Source organism: Falco naumanni, chromosome 4, assembly GCF_017639655.2.
Source record: "Falco naumanni isolate bFalNau1 chromosome 4, bFalNau1.pat, whole genome shotgun sequence".
NCBI lineage: Eukaryota > Metazoa > Chordata > Aves > Falconiformes > Falconidae > Falco > Falco naumanni.
The window spans coordinates 86,694,514-86,718,434 of NC_054057.1; the positions used below are offsets into that span (position 1 = coordinate 86,694,514).

The window sequence follows — 23,921 nt, forward strand, 5'->3', positions numbered from 1 at the left end:
GCTCGACATCCAACCCCCAGCGGGTCGGCGGCCGGGGCACTGGCAGTCCCGGGGGGACATGGCTGGGGGACACCGGCTGGGCATGGGGTGCTGAGCCCATCCCAGCAGAAAACCAGTCCTGATTTCATCTCTTCTTATTATTCTTTTACGATATGCCAGTTTTTAATACCGGCCATAAAGCCCCCAAGTTCTGGCACCACACTGATGGTGGCATCTGCATCTGTCCCCGGCACTGCTCACACATGCATGGACTGACACTGCCATGCCCCGCTCCCCGCACAGAAACAGGCAACTGGTTGCATTTAACTCCAACATCATGTTAATCCCATCCCCACATGTCACATCGCCTGGCAGCAGCCAGATGAGCCCAGGGGCTGAACAGGGCAAACATGCTCAACCTCAGCTACAGCCCGGAGCATCGCTACAGAAAATACGCACCGCCTCGGAGGGGCACAGGGGAGGTGTCAGCAGCCGGGATGTGGGAGCAGGGAGAGCTGTGCAGGGTATAAAGCACAATATGCCAGTGTAAACCCACCCTGGAGCTGGCAGGAAAGGGGCCAGTGCCTGTTGTGCATCCCAGGGGAAGCGGTACCTGCCACCTCCATCACCGTGGGCAGGGGAGGCGATGGCACGCCTGGCAGGGCATGCCTGGCCGGACAGTCAGCTTTGGGATGCTGCGCATGGAAGAAACCACAGCCAAAGCATATTTGCAAACAATGCAGGGCCTGAGGGCCCTTGAAAACACATAATTAGCTCATTAAAGAGACAAATACAAGTCACTAATAAGATATTAGAGGTTAATTAAATGTTTTCCCCATCTTTAATTAAGGGAAAACTAGTTAATTCAGATTAGACTAATTTCTGCAGCCTCCCATGATGGCCCTCTAAGGCTGCAGGTTTGAAAATCCATTGAGATTCTTGCACAGAAAGGTCAGAGTTTGGGGCTTTTGTCTGCTCTGCTTGGGTGAATTCAGGAGAAGCAGGGATTTTCATCCTAAGGGTTAGAAATGCCCTGCTTTATCATCTGGGTTACTCAAAGAACATAAGAAGGTATGTGATACGCAACTCCCTCTCCCTAACCCCAGACCTGGCATTTATTCAAAAGTACTGCCGGTAATTGTTTTTTTTAACTAGGAAATTCCTGCAGACTATTTTCTGTCTGCAAAACGTACCCCACGCCTGGGGTCTGCTGCTTGGACGGCCTCACCCACCTCCCCACGGCAGACCATGCCTGCGCTCAGCACCAGAATTTGATTTAGCAAAACCCCACTGGCTGCACGCCCCAGGCGCCAACTGGTTTCCAAAGCTTTTATTGTGGATGGCACAGCCATCACCCCCACACGCTCCCATCCACACACTCACACCCTTCCACTTGCCACCCAGAACGGTCACGGTTAATACAGATTAGCAAGATTTATATGGAAGAATATTTAATCTGGTCGGGGAGGGGAGAGGGGTCATCTGTATTTTTATTTCTTAAATATTTCTCTCTACTCCAGAAGGGTCCATTTCTTGCCAGAAAAGATCTGATATAAATTAGAACGAAGGGAGGAGGTTGCTGGTGGGGCCGTCACGGGCATCCCTGTACCACAGCAGCCATGAGCATCCCTGGACCATGGCAGCCACCAGCATCCCTGGACTGCGGTCCTGGCTCCACACACTGCTGGGCAGACCAGGTCCCAGCACGGCAGCATGCCCTACGGATGGCTCAGTCCCACCCAAAGTCCTGCCCTGTCATCTGATAAAACTTCATGTTGAAGGGTCTGTAAAACTCCCGCAGGCGCTGGACCACCTGCACGTCGATTTTAGGGTGCGGCCGCCCCTTGGATTTCCCCAGGCAGCGGGGCTTGCTGCTGCCCTCCGGCTTCTTCAGGCAGGGAAAGCCCTTGGTCTCATTAAAATAGAAATGTTTGTCTGTCACCACCCTCTTGAGACCCAGAAAGTCCTGGACACGACCCATCTCCCCGGCTGGGTCGCTGACAAGCCTCTCCCCACTGACGAAGAGGAATTTGGAGAGGGGGAAGTACTGCAGCCAGTTGTCCAGGTGCTTGGCGTAGATCCCGATCCTCACTGCGCTCCAGCTTGTGTCAATCAGTCCCGTGCTGATGTTTTTGAAGGCCAGGGCCTGGAAGCTGGGGATGGCGGGGTTTTTGGAGAGCGTCTGCGTGTAGTCCGAGATGGCGCGGGTGACAGGGTTGCGCACCACCACGATCAGCTTCGTGTCCCGAGACATGTTGTAGATGCGCCGGGGAGCCTCCTTGGTGACAAAGTAGCTGGGGGTCTTCTCCATCGTGATCTGCCCCTCCAGCGTCCGCGGCATCAGGCTCCTGGGGAGAGAAAGGGACACGGTCAGGGCTCAAGGCACAGCTGCTCCAACCTGATGCTGCGACAGGGACAAGCAGGAGCAAGCCCCAAAACCTGGCCAGAAAAGCCCAGGGGCTCCCCAACCGTGACCACCTCTCTCCTTCCCCTCCTGCCAGCCAGGAACACTGCCCTGTCACACCCCACCAGTCATCTCCTTGTCTCCAAAAGCCTTCCTAGGAGCAGCCATGCCCAGGTCTCTCCTTTCTGCTCATCTCATCTCAGCCTGCCCTTCGCCCCCGACATGGTCTGTCCCCAAGAAGGGGACTCCCTGTCACCCTGTCCAGCCAGCAGCACTGCCTAGAGGGCACTTGCAGGCTTTAAGTCCCCTTCAGACATCCCTCACAACGCCCATTCCAGACCTGGAAAACCCTTCTGCCTCCTCCTCCTCCACCCCACTGAGTTTCAGTGGTGGTGACTGGCATCTCAGCACGCACGTTTTGGGACGGGGCTGGTTTTCATCCCAGCCTCCAGACCGATTTACATGTCCCAGAGGTGCCAACCTACCACATAGGGTTGCAAAGAGGAAAATCTCATCACGGGGCTGTGCAGCCACTGGGGCTAAGCCCGAGCAGCAGCTGGGGATGGAGATGCCCACCAAGGCTCCCACCTCCTCTGCCTCCAGACAGCAAGCAGTTAAGGCCAGAAAAAGACAGTTTACAAAAACAGAAAACCTCTCAGGGCCCAGCTATTGTGCTGTGTAAAATTCACTGCCTTGATTGTTCCCTTGTGCACTTTAATGAGGCATTAATTGCTGAAGAAATTACCCAGGCATGTCACCCTAGGAGAGAGCCAGGGGCTGCAGAACAGGCTGCCCCTGCCACCAGCACAGGCACCTGCCCAGAGTCCTTCACATCCCCCTTCTTAGGGATGGACACGTCCCCTCCAGCCATCCTGGTGGAAAGGGGACTTGGCTTTCCCAGCCTTGGCTTCCCGAACCAAGGGCAGAGCTTCCTGAGCCAAGACTGTGGGGCCAGCTGGGAGGCAGCTCAGGGGTCCCCGCGGGCGCAGCCCCCAGCGTGGCTCCCCACCATGCAATGCCATTCCGAGCTGCTGCTCCCACGGCTTCCCTTGCTGGCAGACAGTGCAGATGTGCCGGGGGACTGGCAGCACGTGCTGCTGCATCCCAGCCACATCTTACCAGCTCACTCCCACCGCACCCTGCACGGGAACCCTCGCCAATGGATCCCACATGGATGTAGAGCTGGAGCGCACTCTTCATGGGGCTCATCTGGGATTGAAACGGCTTCATTTCCTCCATGCTGTCACAAGCTGTGGTCCCCGCTCCCTCCATCGTGCTTGGGGTGACATGCACACACCCCCAACGCCCCCCCAATGCCGCCACGTAAACCAGAGGAGCCTGTTGCTGAAAGCTGGGCTGCAATGCCATTCTGCTCGGAGCCCAGCAGCCTTCTGCTGTGGCGCCAGGGGCTCAGCCCTGCTGCCCACCCAACCAGGGCGGCTGTCCTTGCACTGGGTCTGTCCCAGGTAGGAGGCTGCTGTCCCACAGGGAGGGGACACGAGGTTTTCAGAGGTTTGCTTAATCCTTTGGGAAATGGCAAAACCACTTCAATAGTTCTTTTGAAATAAAAATGACACGTCCAGGTGTACACAAAAATACATACAATACATACAGAGAATAAGCACGTCCTTTGCTCCCACCTAGGACTTTTCTTAGCAGATGGCAGGGAACTGAACCAGACAAGTGCTTGTTTCCAACGGGAAACTGAGGCACCAAGCAATGACCTGGCTTGTGTAGGAGCTGCTGTGTAATGCCTACAGCCATCCAGCCAACAAACATCCACCATGCTGACATCAAATTGCTTGGGTCAGCAATGGGGATCCAGCCTAAGCTGCTCCACACATGGAGGCATCCCAGGACAAGCTCCAGGGATCAGGAAGTCTTTTGGAAAATGTACTAATACCAGAATATCAACTGTGACAAGAGGTAAAATAAAGCAAAAAAAATCAAGTCTAACCGAGATATTTCACCTAACCAAAAGGAAAGGGTGGGGACAGGACAGACTTTTTCCTACAAAGACTTTCCATTTTGCCTGAACTTGGGAGAATTCAGGTTTTAAAACTCACGGTTCCCCCCAAGACCTCCCCTGCACCCCTGGGGCTGCTCCATCCTGTGTTCCTTGAGGCTTACCAGAAAGGAGAGGGGTTTCCCCCACACGCCCCCGTACACCTCTCCTCCCTCACCCAGGCAAGTTTATTTAACATCGCTCATTCGAGGCCAAGCTGACCCACATTAAGGGCAGGGAGAGCTCCAAATCCTGCCCAGAGCATCCCTGCAGGAACGCTGCCAGAGCGGGAGGACGAGGATGGACCTTCCCACCAGGCTGTGACTGGGTCCGGCAGCAGGGCTGGCTCTTGGCTGTGGCACTTCGGGACGTGATGGGGTATTTCAGGGATCCCCATCCCACTGCTGGGAGCAGCAGCACCGGAGAGTTGTGACAGGCGGGGAGTGGGGTCCCAGGGCAGGAGGGGACGGGCCACACTGCAGCCAGGGCTGTGCTGTGGGGAAGCCAGGGCTTTGCCCAGCAGCATCTGTTCCTTATGTAATGGGAAAAAGCTTGAGGTTTCTGGGTTTTTTTCCTCTGGACGCAGGAAAGAACACTTTATTAAAAGCATTTGTGAGTGATGCTGGGCCCCGCACAACTCCCTCCCCCAAACAAGAGGCAAAAGCCATTTGTGGCTTTTTACCCCCCGTGTTTTTTTGTTGTTGTTGTTTGTTTTTGGACAGTGCCAGCATTTTCAGAGCTACTTCTCACCCGAGCATCCTTGCCCAGCCTCTCTGTTTGGCAGCAGCAGTGCCCCAGGCAGGGGGATGCCCTCTGGGGCACACGCATCCTGGGGGAGTGATAGGTGGTTTCCCCCAACCTCTTCAGCACCTTTCTCCCCCAGCCCCAAACAACCACGCTCACCGGCGGGGCTGACTGGCAGGGTTCCCACTGGGAAGCACCTTCCCAAACCAGGATCAGGCCCCTACAGCCCTTCCCCTGCCATGCTTGCCTGGTGCCAAGCAAGAACTGATCGCCCACCTCCGAACGCCACTGTTAGCACACCTCCAACCTGCTGCTTGGGCTTTCTGCCACATGCCGAGCCAGCAAAGCATGTTTAACTCTAATTATGTTCAGAAACCTGGCACAGGGTTTGCCAGGCTGCTTCACACAGCTTCGCTGGGTGGTTTGTTGAAGCATTTCTGCAGCACTTCCGCGGATGCCACCAGGATTTCTGCACAGCAAAACGGCTCCTTCCCTGTGCCGCGTGCCCACCCAAAACCCTCTCTCAGCAAACGTGGGCTTAAGACCTAAAACAGTCCCTCTCCTCAATGGGCAATAAAATGTTATCAAACAGCAAACACTTGGGATCAAGTGATCTGAGATCCTGGAGAGTCCATGTTAAACCAAAATACCGCTTTTCTCAGCCTGAGCTCCACAAACCAGCACTAGTTGTAGCTGGGCTCAGGAATCCACAGTTGTGCTCAGCTTTTGTGAAACACGATGGTTTGGGTTTGCTGCAGTTGCCATCCCAGTGCTCCTGAGGATGGAAACTGGAGAGGAAACCCATGAGCCCCCTCTGTGCCAGCCGTGCTCTCCATGAGCACTGGCACAGCGACCACGAAAGCGATGTGAGCCTGACACCCCAGCAAAAGTTTTGCCAAAATATTTTAATAAAAGCCGTTTTACCCTGCCTCTTCCTTTTTGCAGAGACAAGAGTCAGGCTGAGCCCCATGGTGCCGAGGCCACCCCTAAGGGGCCTGTGGGGCAGAGGGATCTCCAGGACCCCCCGGGACCCCCTCACTGCAGGCAGCCCAGGAGACCCGCACCCAGCAGTACCAGCACCTTCCTTGCACTCATCCTGCTGACCCAGGGCTTCTCAGGAAACAGGAACTGCACCTACTTTAATTAAAGCCAACCACACCATCCTAGGCTTAATTAAAATGCAATTAAAATAGAATTTTCAATAGAAGCCCATGTTGGGGCAGGGATTCCCAGCTCTGCACAGGTGCTGCTGGAGCAGCAGCGAGCCACTCCTGTGCGTGGTGACGGGGTGCAGAGGCCTGCCCCCCACCAGCACAGCCCCCCACTCAGCCCCCCAGCAGGGACAGCATCAGGGCAGTGACATCCCATGCAAAACCCCACCAAGGCTGGTCCATCCGAACCGTACGCCCTGCACGCCAGCACTTAGGCAGACGCCCACACGGGCTCCAACACATCTACAGCTTTGTTTCTGATGGGAGCGAAAGGCGCACGACCTGCCACGGGCCGGACACCGCTGACTTGGCTTTACACTCCTGATCCTGCACCAGGTTAGTGTGGAGCCACCGGCTGCTGGAGTCGGGGTGGGGGTGGGGCGTGGCGGGGGCGTTGGGTCTCAGCATCACCCCAGCACCGCATCGGGACCTGCAGCCTCCGAGCAGTTAATCGTGCTGCACCTCCTCTTCCTCAGCAGCTCAATCACTCCCAGCTACTTGCAAGATAATTACACTATTTCACATTTTCATTAACTCCCTAATACTTTCCCCTAAATTACTCCAGTTAATTATTGATAACCCCTGTCTCCCTTCAGATCTGGCTTAAACTGGCAAAGAGCAGACCAGGCTTCTGTTATGCTCCACTTTAGCACAAGCGTTGGAAACTTTAATTAAATTTACAGTTAATTCTTATTGACCTTAAGAGAACGCCTTGGGAATGCTAAGCATCACCTACAGGTACGTGACACTGCAACGGGGGAGCGCCCTGACAGCTCTGGAGGGAATTTGTATTTCAAGAGGATACCATGTGCCCAGGAGGAGGGATAAAACTCTTTTACCTTTCTAGTAAGCTGGTAAATTTCAGGTTTTAATAACTAGTAAGACAACGGGCATTTGAAAGGCATCAGTGGTGGGATTTCCTATGTAGAAATACTCAACATGTGAAACTGTTAATGTTTAAAGAAATTAGCAAAATCACAGAGAGGGATGAAAAACGCCACCATTCATCTCAGAGCCTGCTGGGAGCCGTTTCGCTCACCATGTCACCAAGCCTTCCTTCCCAACCACCCCAGAGACCCATCCCCATCCTCCTGTCACCCTCCAAGCCGTGGTACCCACTTGCCCAGAGGCTGGGACCACTGCTGTACCACCCAGTACCCTGCACGGACAGCTCAGCACCACCTGGGGCTGCGCTTACCAGTCACTGAGGGCTGAGCCAACACGCTCACATCTGGAACATCCCCTAATTGCTCTCAGCCGAGGTGCATTTCCAAGGGCTGCTGGACCTCTCCGGGATGTTCCCTCTATTATAGTCAATGGGAAATTGCAGATTACGGCTGTGCTCCCAGGGGCCCTCGTTTAGATTAATTACCTCCTCTGTTGGGGTAGCAAAGTGCAATAACTTACAGCCCTGATAAAAATGCAGAAAGCTGCATTAAATACAGATTAACAGCCATAGCAGGCAGGTAATCAAAGCAGACTTCAAAAAGCTGGGCCGACATAACTTTCCAGGGTTAATTGGTTCATGATTCCTCAGCTCGAGGATGATTTTGTTGCAGACGAAGGAGAACTCCTCCCAGCACCAAGCTGAGAGCACAAAGTAATGGCTGCGCCTGCCAGAGGACAGCGTTGCTGATAAATAAGTCTCCAGCCCGAGAGCATCCCTGCGTTAGCACCCATGGCAGCTGCTCACGCGGCTGCTTCACGTGCGGGACAGGCTCTGTCCGCAACCCATCCCCCCGAAAGGTGCCAGTATCTTTACTTTACAGTATCTCTAGCACAGATGCAGGTCCTAGCTGTGCTAGGAGTGTGAAGGGAGGCCCCAAAATCCCAGATAAACCCCAGGCGTGGGTGATGGGTGCCCTCCAGATAAGGGCTTGCAGGTTCTCCGTTATCACCAAAAGTGGAAGAAAAAACGGAGAAAAAGCCCCTCTCCATTATTATTAAAAAAACCCCAAGCGCTGACAAAAAAAAAAAAAAAAGCCCCGACAAAAGCAAGTGAAAGGCAAGGGGATTTCTGCTGGAGGGGACATGGTTGAGAGCTTTCTGCCGGGCCAAAGAAGTGACTCTTTCAAGGCGGTAAGATGGGCGACGGGATGACGTGGGGGACAAAACGGGCCGGGAGAGCCCAGCTTAGCGCCGGTGACAGCTCCGCTCACCCGCCCAGCCCAGCCTTGTCTGGGCAGGGGACACTCGGGGCGTCCGGCTGCGGTTCCAGGGGACCTCGCCTCTCAAAGGCAGGGTGACAGCCTGCCCGGGACTGGGCTCAATGGGGGACAGAACCTTTTTTGTGTAAATGTAAAACAGTTTGGAACCAGGAGAGGGGGACAAGGCTTGGGACAGATTTATCCTCTCCCAGCAGACACCCAGTACCACCCGGATCTGCATATGAATCGCTCCAACAGGCTTATCTCACCCGGCGGGACAAGGCTGCCTTTGTGGCCGCACCGCAGCTATGAAGTTGTTAAACTGGAACCAGTTATGTAGACTATAAGATACCAGCCTTTTCCTTCAAGGCAGCCAAATTAGCAGCACCTTTGCTGGGAAGGAAGGTGCGAGAAGGCAGCGAGGGGGATAGGGTGTCGGGAGGGACAGATCCAGCCTTGTGTCCCTGCTCTCGGCACCGCCAAGGAGACCCCCAGCTGCTGGGGGGCATCCCGGACCCCCGGTCCCCAAAGCGGGGTGGGGGACCCGTGTGGGCAGCCGTGCTTACCCCCCACCCCTGTCCCCTTCGTCCCCTCCTCTTCCCGGAGGAAGCACCCGGGCATCTGTTGAACCTCAGCACAAGGCACGGAAGGCTGCACCCACCAACAAGCCGCCCGGGAGCAAATTAGACCATGTTCCTTTTTACTCCTAATTACTGTGATATTCCCCCTCTCCTTCCCTGCCGCCCCTTCGGAGGAGTCCTGCCAGTGCCTCCCCAGCAGGCAGAGCCCCCCGGGCGCTTTCCATCCCAGGCCTGCCTCCATTATTTTTGATTCTTTCACCAATTCAAAAATGTGCAAATGAGGCCACGGCTTCCCCACCAGGCCTGGCCAGGAGCTAATTGGCTTTAAGCAGGGAAACCTGAATATGCTAATGATGGCAGTAACGAGCCTGTGATGCGCCTGGAAGGGGAGCCAAACCCTTGGCTCAACGATCAGCTGACTCTGAGACACGTCAATTAACAATAAGGAAGATAATTTATTGATGCTCCTTTCCACCCCCCATCCCCCTGCCCTCTGCTCCTAATTAAAGTCTGATATGTGAAAGATCACCGAGGTTTGCCGGGTGCTGCACAGCCCCACTCCCAGCTGGAGCATCCCTGGGCAGCAGCCTCTGGCCAAGGCAGCAGCCCAGGACCATGGCTGGAGGGTCCCCAGCCAATGCAAAGGACCCAAGAGCTCTCCCACCATCAGACCATGGGAGATGGGGTCCCTGGGCTGGGATTGAGCCAGGTCAGGTGGCAAGAGAAGCCCAGAGGAGAAGGGAGATGCGATGGGCTGGGTGATGCTGCTGCCCAGGGCTGCTCCCCGTGGGGTCCGAGCCCCACAGACCCTTTGACGGCTGCAGAGCCCAGCTGCTTCATCCAACGAAGGGCTGCAAAGCAGGAGGGAGGCAGCAGTGGGGTCTGCTGGGGGGCTCCAGGAAGGGCCAGGAGCTAGAAAGTTTTGTGTTTGACTTAGCATCAAGATCTGGGAGATGCAGACAGAGGGAAAGGGGAGAAGCTGAAGCCAACATTAGCATTTCTAATGGAGCGGCTGCTTTCACAAGTCACCCGATACCCAGTTATTAACCCTGATAAGATGACTGGGGCCATCTGGGAAACCATGGCTGCTTTGCTTCATCTACAAAAGCCACCCAGACCCCTGTACACCCCAAGTCCCCAGCAGGAAGGTGAGAAAAAGCCTGTTCCCCCCCCTCCCAACACCACAGGGCAGCTGCAGCCCCGGCACCCACTCCTGCTCCCACGCAGACCCAGACCAGCTCCCCTCCACTGCCCGGCATTTGCATCGCAATCGTGCTCATGTTTATGGCTGGGGGTTGCAATTATGGGCAGCTCAAGGCCCTGAAGGTTTTTTTTCTTTGCTTGGTTATTCCAGTGGGGTCGTTAAGGCCAAAGGGCTCTCGCTGAATGCACGTAACAGCATATGATTATGAAGAACAGAAATCAGAGTTAATAAGGGCACAGCTCCTTCCCTGCTCGGGAGCGACAGTGCAGGAGAAAGAGGCTGTTTGGCCTCTGTTAGCATCTGTGGGATTCAGAGACCGTCCCTTCTCTGTTGTGGAGCTATAATGCACGAGGTCACCCCAAAAGCAGAGCAGCTGAGCTCCACATTGATGTCTGCCACAGACCCCTCACAGCCAGCACTATGCTCTTGCCCAGTGTGGTGCCCCTTGGCCAAGGCACAAAGCCATGGCCACCCTGGGACTCCTGCTTGCCGATAGAGCCATTGCCCACAGCTCCAGGAACGAGAATGGGGCACCCCACAGTCCATGGGGACATTTGCTACCCCCAGAGCTCACCCAGAGACAGTGACAGCAGGACGGTGCTGGCCGCAGCCCTCAGCTGCAGGAGGGGGACCTGAAGCAAACCCAGGAGCAATGTTTTGCTGGCGACAAGCAAAGACATGTTTTGAAGAAGCATTAGTGAAAAAGCAGCTGAACCCACTGGCTGGGTTTAAACTGGTGAGAAACAGAATAGCGACACAAATCACAGAATCACAGAATCTTTTAGGCTGGAAAAGACCTTTAAGATCAAGTCCAACCGTTAACCCAGCACTGCCAAGGCCACCACTAACCATGTCCCTAAGCGCCACATCTACACAATTTTTGAACACCCCCAGGGACGGTGACTCCACCACCTCCCTGGGCAGCCTGTTCCAGTGCTTCACCACCCTTTCAGTAAAGAATTTCTTCCTCACATCCAATCTAAACCTCCCCTGGCGCAACTGGAGGCCGTTTCCTCTCCTCCTATGTTAAAATCCCCAAACCCCCACGGAGAGCGTGGGCTGCCACATGCCCAGCCTGGTGGGAGGCTGGCGCGAGGCAGGGATGCAGCGGGCACGCACAGCCCTCTCCATCCCTCCGGAATGAAGCACGTCTGCGTGGCAGCAATTAGAAATCCCCTTCTCCCAGCTCGGTCCCGGTGTCCCTTTGATTCCCGAGTCCCGGCAGCCCCGGGGGCGTGGGGACAGCCTGTGGCAGGTGTCTTGCCTGTGACCCGGGTCAATCGAGGGCTCTGATCTCCAAATGACCCTTCCCAGCAGTGAATATGTACCCGCGCTCAAACAGCTTGCAGATGAAGGAGCAACAGACTGGAGATGATTTATTCAGGAATTAAAGGTTCAGTACCCCTTTTAAAGGCTGCGCCTCGGCACTGTCAGCCTTCATTGCACACAATTAAAGGGGTTAGCTGCCCCGGCCTGCCACCACCCTCCTCCTGCCAGGGGAATGAAATCAAACAAAACCGACCCCCCCGCACGCCCCTGCCAAGCCCCCGGTCTGGTCCCTCCAACGTACGGGTAGGGGCACCGTGGGAGGACTTGCAAACTCGGTGCATGAGTGGCCCTGATTTCCAGCCTGGGAAGCTGCTCCAGCTCCATTCTCCACTGAGGACTGGCTCGGCTCTGCCTGGGCTGGGGGATGCAGACACTGGGCTTTCGTCCCTGGTCGCAGGAGGGGATGCTCAGGGTCGGGGTCCTTGCTTGGCTCGCAGCAGAGGTAGCCCCAGTGCCGTCCATGCAAAGCCTGTTCCTGCAGCGGGGGCTTGGTGAGATGCTCCTGGAGCCCTGCACCGGGGAGGGTTCATGCTTCCTCCTCTTTCTGCCTCGGGAGCAAGACCCAGCCTCTGCGGTGAGACCCGACCCCCCTCTGCCGCTCAGCACCTTCCGCCTCCGAGCAGGAAAGGTGCCGGTCGCGTGTAAGCTCACACCAGCATATTTCAGAGGCAGGCTTGAATTTCCTTCTCACACCTGAATGGGGAGATAAGGATAAAAATTGGCATCGTCTGGATATTTTTTTTCCCCTTCTAAGTTTTGAGAACTGATGTGGTTTGGCTGGGGGAGGTGGGGGCATCGCTGGCGGGCGTGAGCAGCAGGAATTCAATGAAAAGCTTCCTTCCTCTTAGAAAAGAAAAGGAAGAAATCTGCTGGCAGCAGCGGCTGCTGATAATCTCTTTCCAAGGCAGTAAATTTTCCTGCAGCTACCCCAGCAAGTAATCCAGCAGATTATTACACCTTTCAGAGGAATCAGCCTTTTAAATACTCCCTCCCCTCGCCATGCATCTTGTGTTTTATGACCTGACTTGGTGTCTGAGCACAGGGAAACACAAATTATGCTCTTCTGCAACCAGAGTAGAGGCACCGGTGACAAATTTTATACCTCTGATAACTGGGATCCTTGGGTGCTCCAATAAATAAGGAAAAATTTGCTTTTAAAGCTACACGGGCCTGCCGGGCTGGGGGCTCTGCATCACTGCGGCACGACAGCCTGGGGAGGGGAAGGGACCCCTGTCTGCTGCTCTGCACCCTGCTAACCCAGTGACTGCAATGCACACACTGCTCGGGCGGGCATAACACGATTAATGCATACTTATATACTTCCAATAGCCAGCTATTTTTTACGGACCAGTTGTTCCCAGCCTGAGCACTCCAGGCAGGCGGAGCGCTTCTGGCAGGCTGTTCAGTTGCAAAATCTATTGCTGTTTAAAAAAACAGAAAAAAATCCTTGAGATCACTGTAACTATAAGGTCTTTGTTTTCAATTACAAATAAAAAATATACATATCGTTTTTCACTAAATTGTCCTCTTGCAGCGATGGGCTGATCATTCCCGGTTTCCCACCTAGATGGAGGACAGCACAGGAAGGACATAAAAAGCCCACAAAATCTCTTTTTTTCAGGTTTAAAGTTACGTGGCTAGCAGAGATGGGAATTCTTCCACTTCCTGAAACTCAACTGGGCAAAAGGAAGAGCATCCTAGTTAAAACCAGTTCCTAAAAGACAAATGAGAAGGCACAAGGGCACCAAGACCAGGTTTCCCCTTGGCACTGCACCCGCAGGTCATGGCATGAGCAGCACAGCACCCCAGCACCTCCTTCCTGACCCCCACAGCTCTGCCTCACCCCATGCAGCCAAACTACAGCCAGACCCTGTCTGGATACTCCAGGGGTGGAAAAGCCGTGCCCGCACCATGCACTGAGCACTGCAGCCACGCTCGCCTCTGCCACGGCAGCTCCTGGGGCGCTGGGTTGTCCCCATGGGTGATGCCCGATCCCACGGTGCCCACGGGCAGAGGGTGGTTTTCTCTCCCACAGCTTAGCCCCACGCACAGTACAGCAGCATCTGCTGCTTTGGGGAGGGGACAGAAGAAAAAAGAGGGTCGTCTATAATTCTGCATTTGCCTGCGGGGCTTTGGCAGCTGCATGCCAGTGCCTGCCACACCGAGGAGCTGCGATACTCAATTTTGAGGCAAAATCCTCCAATATTTCAAGTGCATCCATCCCCTGGCTGCCACGCAGTGCCATGGCCTGGGGGACAGCGGCTGTAGGCAGTCCCAGCCCCTGAGCAGTGCCAGCCTAAGCCACAAGCTCTCAGCTAATTAGCTCAGACTAATTAGCCACGGCACAGTGCTGGTGGCAGGGCTTGCGCCGTGCTCTGCAGCGATGGGTCCCCGGCATCCATCCTTGCCTTGGTGGTGGGGTGCAGGTGAGGGGCAGCCCTGGGGAGGGTGCGCAGGCAGCAGCCCCACGTCGGACACCCCATCCCAGCCCCGTCGCAGGTGCAGGAGCAGCGGGAGCCCGCGTGAGGAAGGAAGAAAGGAGGAATCCACACATGTCTGCCAGAGCGAGACCTTCCCGCTGGCCGGCGAATTGACAGCTGCTTTGATTTGATTAGCAGATGCTGACGAGGCATCGAGACAAGTCCCCAGAGCCATGAATAATTTCAGTGTATTTGTGTTTATTTGATCTCAGTATGGGGCTGGCCCTGCCGCCTCGCCCAGCCCCAGCCCGGACCCTCGCGGAGCGATGGGGAAGGGGCTGTCGGGCTCTCCAGATGGCCGCTCCAAGGCCACCACTGGCAGGGCTGGCTGTCCCCCTCTGGCACGTGCTCTGGGGAGGAGAAAACCCTTTGCCACTGCACTCTTCGTCCTCCTCCATCCACTCTTCCTGCACAGCCACCCCAACCGGGCTGCGGGGTGAGGAAGGGACCCCCCCAGCAGCTTTCAGGGAACAGAAAAGCTCTGCCCCCTGGCTCACAACATTTAACGTAACTCATTCTAACATTTTCAAGCCTTTGTTTTGCATTTTCTCCTCTTTTAAATGGACAAAACCAGGTACTTTGAACTTTTTGGTTCCTGGACCAGAGCTCGGATCAGAAGCTATGTCCCATGGCCACCAGGTCCTGCTGGCATCACCAAGGGTCAGATGCTCATTAGAAAACAATTAATGCATCTCAGAGTAATGAATTGGCCATAAACCCCCACAGTCTGACACATAAACCCACCAGAAGTTACCTTGGAACCAGTGTACCCAAACACAGCACCGGGTATTGGGTCTGCCCCATGAAAGAGGGGGATCAAGGGGAAGGGAGAGCTGGACTGGGCTTCAAACTGGACAGCCAGTGGAAAATGCAACTGGTAGAAGAGATCAAGAAAAAAGCCCTCCCTGGGATGCCCCTGGGATGCTCAGCTCCCCTGCCCCAGCACCACGGTGTACAATGGCACACGGACTCGGCAAGGGCTGAAGAGAGGGGGTCTGAGCCCAGGGCGAGAGCTGAGGGTCCTCTCACGGCTCCTCTGGGACAGCTTTGGAAGAAGACGAGCCAGGACCATGCCCAGCAGGCACAGCTCTTGCCATGATGCTGCCGAGGCTCTCCCTGCACTTCCTGCCTGAGGACCCTGGGTCCTACCCCAGTAGGTAAATCAAGAAGCAGAAGCTACGCACACAGTCCGTATTTTAAACCAAGCAAATTCAACTGCTTTAACAAAAGCAATTTTAATATAATTCTCCTGCCCACAGCACCTTCCACATCCAGTTTAAAATTGCACTGGTTGGATCTGATGACTTAGAAATCAAAGATGCTTCGTGTGAGGCGAGAGCCCGACCCTGCCATCAGAGTACCATCCCTCCCGCCGCCGTGCACCGATCTAGCACGTGGTGAGTCCACCGACTACATTTCACGCAGGCTTCTGCAAAAATGCTTTCCCAGTCTGGCTCTCCCCTGCTGAACAAGCACCGAGCCCTGCTCAAAGCTTCAGCTTCAAACTAACCACGAGTCGTTCTGAAACGTATCCAAAACTGTCTCATTTCTACCTAAGGAAACATAAATCAGTCCTCGCTCATGAACTAGAGCCAGGTCTGAGGTCTGCAACGAAGCCGTGGGGATCCATCAGCACAGTTTCCAGTGACAGTTTTAAGCTCTCTTGGCCGGATCCACATAGGTATTTGGGAACCTAACGCTCACGAAATCACTGGTGACCGCACACCTCAATCCCCCTGCGGATGGGATCCCGCACCCGCCGCCCCAGCCCTCCGAAGGGGGAGAACTGAGCGGGTGCCTTGCTCTGCCCTGGCTTTCCCCCGCCTCCATCCCAGCCTGCCACTGCCACAGCTTGCTGGGAGCATCCCCCACGCTGCCCCTGCGCCATGGCCCCAAACCCTGCAGCATCAACCCCCTCCTGCGCTGGGCACCCATTGCCAGCAGCTGCCGCCAGCGCCGGGCTCTGAGCTGGAGGATGCTCTGGGCTGCCCGCAGCGAGGGGGGGACCGGAGCCAGCAGGGCCAATCCTGCCCTCGCTGCATGGCGCTGGACCAGCCCAGCTCTGCTCTGAGCAAGCAGCAGCTTCAAGAAACAGCCCCAAGTGATGCACAAGCTGTAGAGTTTGGCCCCAGGGAGGAAAAGCACCATATTGGCGCAATTACCTGAATTTAGACAGACCTCTGCGGGTGCCTGGGCTGGGTTCAATAGCTGGCAGATGAGCAGCAGCATCTGCAGCATCAGCCCTCGGCTGGCGTGCGGGGACCCTCCGCGGGGCTGCTGGGGGGCTCGGGGCAGGCAGCAGATGTCCCGCAGGCGTGCGGCCCCAGGACCTGCTGCAGGTGTGGGGCAGGGGGCTGCCTGCCAAGGGGGGGACGGGGGGGCAGCAACGCCGCAGCTGCGCACAGGCAGAAGGGGCAGAAATGTGCTGAGGCAGCAACGCCCCGATCGCAGACCCTCCGGCCCCCAGCCGCGGCTGGGCTGCAGGCAGGATCTGGCCGTCCCATGTCCCCAGCGCTGCTGTAATGCCTTTGACAGCTCGAGCAGGCGAGCGCTGGGCTGCTGCCTGCCTGGCCCTGGCAGGAGGCACGGCTGCACGCGCATGCATGCTGCCTGACAGCCTGGAATAGGCAGCAGCTCCGGTGAGCAGCAGGTTACCCCCAGGTTAACCCATCCAAAGGTGACGGTTACCGCCAACCCCTCGAGAGAGCTGCCTGTAAGGATGCAGGGACGGAGCCAGGGCTGTCCAGCCCTCCTCCTTGCCGCCTTCCCTGGCCAAGCAGGGTGAGGGAGCCAGAACTACACCTGAAAGCAGTGAGGTTTCCACCTGCAGCTGGAAAGCAAAGCCAAGAGGGTGCCCAAAAGCCCCCAAGCAAGAGCAAACCATCCCCTTGTTTTCCCCCTTCCCCAGAGCGGTGGTCACAATAGCGTCCATCAGCCCAGCCCCTGCACCCTCCAGTTTGAGCAGTGATGCTGCAGTTTGTAGCCTCCCTCCCTGGCTTTGGGGGTTGCCCAGGGAAACTCTGACCTAAAACCCCCTTGTAATGGTCACCCATCTCCACACCCAGCTGATGCCACCACGGAGCCATTCTGGGCTCCCCACAAAGCTGTCCTACAGCCCACGACAGCTCTGAGCTAGAGGAACTCATCCCCCCTCCCCACCTCTGTCAACAACAAAAAACAGAAATATGGTTTGTTTGCTGTTTGTCTCGGGTCGAATGCTGTCATGCTGCTCTTGTTGGGATGGAAAATGCATCCAGTTTTCCACAGAAACAAAAGATTCCCCATCTGTGTCAAATTTGTAATACAGCCTGAGGGAAGATGGGAAACAAATTTAGCTCTTTTTTTTTTTTTTTTCTATCAGGAAAAGCCCTGTTTCCTAGCAAAGAGCAGGGCCGAGCTTCACCCTGGAGCATGGCGATGAGAGCCCTCACTGTTCACGCATCCAGAGTTGCTCCGTGCCATCCCATCCTGCGGCATCTGCCAAAACGCCAGCAGGAGACAGGCAAAAGGAATCGGGAAAGGAGCCCCGATGTGCAGCCTGCGGTCCTGGAACAGCTGCCAAATGGTTCTTCTCCCTGACAACCTGCTCAGCCACTTCCATGTGTGTGCAGGACTTCCCTCCCCAATCTGCAGCCCGTCACATGGGAGCTAATAACTGTTTCCTCTGCAGATAAGGGAAAAGCCTCAGAAATCCAGCCAAGCCCGGACAGCAAGGCTTCGGGATGCTGGAGATGCTGCTGGGTGCCCAGTGGGACAGCAGCCCGCCCTCGCCCTCCCCCCCGCCTCACCCTGCGGTTCAGCTGGTCCCCAGGCGAAGGAAATCCCCCACCGAGGAGGGAGACGTGGGTGGATTACGCACTTTGCTGCAAAAAAATGAAGCTGTTTCTCCAGCTCTGGAGAACGGGCTGCAGAGCCATCAGGAAGGCTTGGAGGATGCGGGGGTTTCTCCGGCCTCGTGCCTGGGCTGAGCCCCTGGCAGCTCCCAGCTCCCCATCGCCGGCACTGGGTGAGCCCCCGGTGCCCTGACAGGTTCAGTTCTCCCACCCCAGCATCAGTGCTCCCTTCCTCCCTCCCTCCAGCAGGAACAACTGGGAATTCTCTAAGAAAACATTTCTTCACTGGAAAAGCTTCGGTTTATGGCAACCGGAGCTGTTTGTGGGAAAGAACTGGATTTTGATTATTTTTAGCCTGGTTTCCTAAGGAAATGTGGCTTAAGCAATCACACGGTCTGTCTGCCTGTCCGCCAAGCTGTCTGCCCCTCTTCCCCCAGCCACGTCTGATCCCACCGGCCAATTCCAGCCAGATTTGATGGAGGACAAGGATCAAAAATAGGAAGTTTGCCCATTTCCATGAAAAGCTGTGGCTGAGCAGCAGCTGCGACCCTGACCACTGCCCTCAGCTCAGGGGAAGGCACCTCCAGCACAGCCCAAAACCCAGCAGTCCCATCCACACCAGCCCCGTCCATGCCAGCCCCACCATGAGATTGCTCTGCTGGGCTTCAGGCTCCCCGGGCCCCACTCAGTACCAGGGCATTTGGGCAGGCAGCGTTGAAGAGGAAGGAGAAATACACTCCTTGCAACTAAATCTCATTTGCAGAAGTTGGAAGGACCCTCAACAATCTTCCTACTGAGCAGCTCCCTGGGCAGAGACCCCCTCGGCAGCCGCCCCTGCCCACCGCGCCGGGCAGAGCTGCACTTGCGAGCAGGGAAGCCATCCCCAGAGCCAGGGGCTGGACTCTGCCAGGGCTTGGCCATCAGCTCTAACAGCAGCCAGGCCAGAAATCCTAAGGGTCACAGCCCCAACCCCACACCCCAGGGTAACGCCAGCCTCCGGGGACAGCCCACTGCTGGTTTGTCCCCAGACTGCCTTTTTCATAAGGGAAAAAATGAGCAAGCATCCCAGCACACCCCAGCCCATGATGTTAGCATGTCTCGCCGCCACAGCCTCTCTTCCTGATGGGAAAAGACCCCCGTGCTGGGCAAAGCGCTGACCCCGGAGCAGGCAGGGCAGCACAGGAGGGTCTCACCCAGCCCCGGAAAAGCAGGGCAGTGAAGTCACGGCAGAGAAAGGGCATTTCTGCAAAGCCCCAGGCTGGGGGCTTCAGAAAGTGGGAAGAGGAATTCAAAGGTGACTTTATTTGCTCTCAAGTTATTATGTGCCGTTGTATGTATTTCAGACAGTCCTAAGCCCTCGGAAGGTGGTGGCCAGTGGAGCAGCGGAGGTTGGTGTGGAAGCTGGCAGAGGCAGAAAGCTGCTCTTCATCTCGCACTGCAAGAGGAGGGGAGTAAATCTTGCACCGCCTTTTCCACTGATGCAGTGACAATAACACACACTTAATTTAATCTGTGCTGTTTCCAGTCATCAACTTTTATGTGCTTCCAGGAAGCAATAGGTTGCTTTTCATTTCTACGTTTGAAAATTAGGAAGTCAGCAACCAGCCAAGGCGGCTCTCCCCTGACAGCTGTGCCAGCTGTGCCAGCATGCTGCCACCTCCACGGCTTGTGGCTGAGCCCCCAAGGTGCTGCCCAGCCCTGGCTGGGGCACCCAGACCTTCAGCCCCCTCCCAGTGAGCTGCCCCTCTCCTGGCTACAGCAGAGCAATGCCTCCATCGGCAAGTATGGTCCAGACCAGGGCTGGGCATCAGAGACTGCTGGGAAGCCCATGCCATCCCACCTGTGTTTGGGGGAAGCCCACGCCATCCCACCGGTGTTTTGGGAAGCCCACGCCATCCCACCGGTGTTTGCCAAGGCAGCAGGACTGCCCAAGGTTCAGCCCCGTAGGGATGCTCAGGGCTCCATCCAGCTGCCCCTGTGAAGCCCGACGGGACCCTGCCTCACTTTTACAAGAGCAGCGGCTCCTCAGGAGCCCAAAGACCACCACGTCTCTGCCAAGACCACCGAGGTGGGGCAGGAGGAAATGTTTGCCTGCCCTCAAGCCGCTTTTGGCTGTGGGAGCAGGAGCCTCGGGCTGCAAACGCCAGCAGCTCCCCACCGCCACTCCCCCAAAAGCCACCCTGCCCCTCATTCCCAGGCATTGATTTGGGGCAAGGAGCACAGGCAACCCTGCAGTGTCACAGCAGCCAGCCCTCTGATGTGGGCTGTCCTGCATCTCATAACGTGGGTGAGCTCATACTAAGGGCTGCCTGTGTGGATTCTCCAGTGTCTAACACCACGGCTGTGCTCCAGGTGCAGCCCATCCTCGGAGGGCATCTCCCCAGGACAGGACTAGAGGGGAAGGGGCACTAGTGGGGTGCCCCATGTGTGTCCCCTCACTCAGCTGTTTACTCACAGCCTGTAGCTTTTCCCCCTAAATGTATCAGCAGAAAAATGTTTCCGTAAGCACCAGGGACTCTCCGTCCTCGGAGCCTGGCAGAGCGGGGAGGGAGCAAGGCACAGCAAGTGATTCTGTGGCAGCACAGACCAAGGCTGCCTGGGACTGACACCGTCTCCCCTGGGCTGCAGCCAGACACCCAGTAACTCCCGGGAAAGGTGAGAACCCAGCTCATTCTCTTAACCCAGCTCATTTTTTGAACCTTGCTTTAATTTTTCCTCTGAGGCACCAGCTGCAGTCAGGCTGGCAGCCACCTTGGCCGCCTCTGTCAAGGACCTGCAAGCCAATTGCCGCAGCACAAAACTCTCTTGGTCCACAGAGAGTCTGATCCAGCTGCAAAACATGGGAGGACCACAGCTGCCTGGCACTCTGGAGTGAAAGGAAAGGAGAGGGGAAAGGAAAGGAAAGGGGAAAGGAAAGGAAAGGGGAAAGGAAAGGAAAGGGGAAAGGAAAGGAAAGGGGAAAGGAAAGGAAAGGGGAAAGGAAAGGAAAGGGGAAAGGAAAGGAAAGGGGAAAGGAAAGGAAAGGAAAGGGAGAAGGAAAGGAAAGGGAGAAGGAAAGGAAAGGAAAGGGGAAAGGAAAGGAAAGGGGAAAGGAAAGGAAAGGGGAAAGGAAAGGAAAGGGGAAAGGAAAGGAAAGGGGAAAGGAAAGGAAAGGGGAAAGGAAAGGGGAAAGGAAAGGAAAGGGGAAAGGAAAGGAAAGGGGAAAGGAAAGGAAAGGGGAAAGGAAAGGAAAGGGGAAAGGAAAGGAAAGGGGAAAGGAAAGGAAAGGGGAAAGGAAAGGAAAGGAAAGGAAAGGAAAGGAAAGGAAAGGAAAGGAAAGGAAAGGAAAGGAAAGGAAAGGAAAGGAAAGGAAAGGAAAGGAAAGGAAAGGAAAGGAAAGGAAAGGAAAGGAAAGGAGAAAGGAAAAAGGAAGAACCACGTTCCCACGGGTTCCCAGCACCGGACCACAGGGACACTCGCTTACCCACTCACATAGCACTGGGAAGGACTTGATGTACCTGGCTGAGAAGGAAAGCAGTATGTCCACCAGCCAGGAGTTTGAATCCATTCCTCATTTCCTTCAGCATCACTGCGTTAGCATCCTTCACTAGATACTTCAATATCTGGGTGATGATGGATGGGCAGAGGGATGATGGATGGGGACGTGCAGCTAGACAGACAGATCGATCCCCGCATCCCTGGCAGCTGCTCCTGATACCCAGCCCAAGGGGGGAGCAGCCGGGGGCTTTGCAGTGGCTGGGGGCTACAGTGGAGGTTCGGATGGCGAGTTTGGGCTGCAGAGCCCGACGACACCTGGAACCAAGCCCACACCAGGGCTGTTACCAGCAAACAGGCTGTATTTAAAGTACTGGTAACATCAAGGCTTGCAGCAGCTGATGGTCCTGCTGTGAAAGGGTTCATGAACAGCCACGGATAAGGAAAAGTACTGGAAACCACAGCTGAGGACATAGCCAGCGTAGCAGCACAATCTGGGCTCTTGTCTGCTAATACCCAGCCTAAGAAATCATCAACAGCACGGAAACTGCGTCCCACACAGCTGATGGGGACAGCGAGCACCAGGCACATAAAACGAACCCAGTGGCAGCCCAGGTCTCCTGCCACCATCCCTGTCCTGTCAGTCAGCAACCACAGCCAACAAGTCACTCCGTGCCGAAGCCCAGCACGACCAGCACCCATGCCAAGCACCCAAGCACCCACAAAGGCAACAGCTTCATGTGCTCCTGCCTGGCGGGACACAGCCTGGCCTCCCCACAGCCCGTGTGTGGGGGACGGGAGCCCACCTCCCACCTCTGCAGCCAGGACCGGCTCCTCCAGCAGCACGGAGAGAAGTGCTGAATGCCCGGCTGATGCTGAAATAACCGTGGTGGGCCAGATCAGCCCACTGCTGGCCAACACCAGCGCACTGGTCCACCGGTGTCCCTTGGCCGGGTCCCCAGCCCCCCCCCCCCAGCTGAATCGACCGGTCTTTTCACCCCCAGCAGAGCTACACCCACACTCACACACGCACCGAACAGCATCTCTGTTACAAACAGCCACGAGCCGGGCAGAGCAAGGGCCAGATCCCAGAGCTGTGCTACACCAGCCAGGAACAAGGCAACGATCCCAGGGCTCCAGCAGCACCACCTGCTCAGCAGGGACCAGGGAGCCCGCGGTCCCGGTAGCCGTGCTGGCGGAAAGCGAGCAGGACCCTCACAGGGTCTGCGTGCTCCTGGGAGGTGGGGGGAGCTCCCCAGCCCCCGGCCCTGGCGGCTGCCGTGGGACCACAATTTCCTCTTTCTTCCCCTTTTTGAATGTAACGGAGGAAAAATGTGGGGCCGTTTGGAGCGCGCTGAGCGGCGGGAGGCCAAGAGGCGTTCCTCCCAAGGCACGTTCAGCTGACGGCCGGCACGCCTGGGAACTCCAGCTGTTCTGTAAAAGCTGGGAGGACACTGGGAGCTTGTTTGCTGCTGGACTCATGCAGGGTGGGACATTACGAGCTGACAGGAGCATTTCCCAGGGCCCCCCTCATTCACTGACTCAGCCTCTGGGGTGCCACCACAGCCCCCACCACCCGTGGGATGTCTTCCCCCAGCATCCTTGTCCTCATCTCTGCAGTTGGTGATGTGCAGAAGGCACCCGCCGGGCTGATCCCCCATCCCCCGCAGCTTCATGCCCCCAGTCAGGCTCTGTTCCCCCTCATGCTGGCAGCTGCAGAGGAAGGGGAGCCTGGAAATAGAGGAGCCTGGAAACTGGGGAGCCACACTCTGGTGTCACGCAGCTCCAAAGCCAGTCAAGGGCTGCTGGGGAGCACCGGCACAAACTCCAGCACCAGAGCAACTCGCTGCTCTGTGCCACAGCCACAGCTTGGGAAGCACCAGCTTAAAAGCCTCCAGGGATGCAGGGGATGTTGTGAAGGAGGATGCTGGAGGATCTGGCCAGAAACCCCACCTGCAGACCCATTGGGTCCCCCCACCCCAAAAAAGCCACACACAGCAGCACCATGAAGTTGCAAACACCGGGCTCATGCTGGCTGGCTTCGCAAGCCCGCGTCAGCACACCGCATCGATGCACCCTGCTGAACCGCCACGAGCTGCAGGGTCCCAGCCCCATCCACAGGGTCCCACCAGCCCACCGACCCCCAGGCCACCAGGACCCTGCAGCAGGGGTGAGCCCACGGCATGCCAGTGGTTGGCGTTGGGATGAGACCTGCCCAGGGCAGAGGGACCTGGACCACCTCCCCATCAGCGTGGGTTTTCCACCCCGCTGTGTGAGGAGGAAATGCAGAGCACATGGCAATCAGCCCTGGGCTGTCAGCACTGCTGAGGGTGGCACCGCAGGGCGCTCAGGCTCCCCGGGCTGCAGCCGGGCACAGCGACCCTGATGGGGAATGGCTTTGAAGCCGGGGTGGTCCGTGCGGGCAGGAACGGGGGGGACCAGCAGAGCTCTCCTCCCAGTGACAGCAGCTCACCAGGCTGCACTCAGCCACAGGCTGGGACACCCAGGGGTGGCTGCAATGGGAAAAATA

General features: G+C 56.4%; 1 protein-coding gene across 1 annotated transcript in view; it reads right to left on the reverse strand.

The window, feature by feature from the left end:
* Positions 1-1,387: 1,387 nt before the first annotated feature.
* The window catches only part of HS3ST6 (heparan sulfate-glucosamine 3-sulfotransferase 6), a 41,096-nt gene continuing 18,562 nt past the window's right edge, over positions 1,388-23,921 (reverse strand). Inside the window, 1 exon segment of the mRNA XM_040591857.1 lies at positions 1,388-2,327. Coding sequence (XP_040447791.1) covers positions 1,709-2,327 — 619 coding nt within the window. The 3' untranslated portion in view covers positions 1,388-1,708.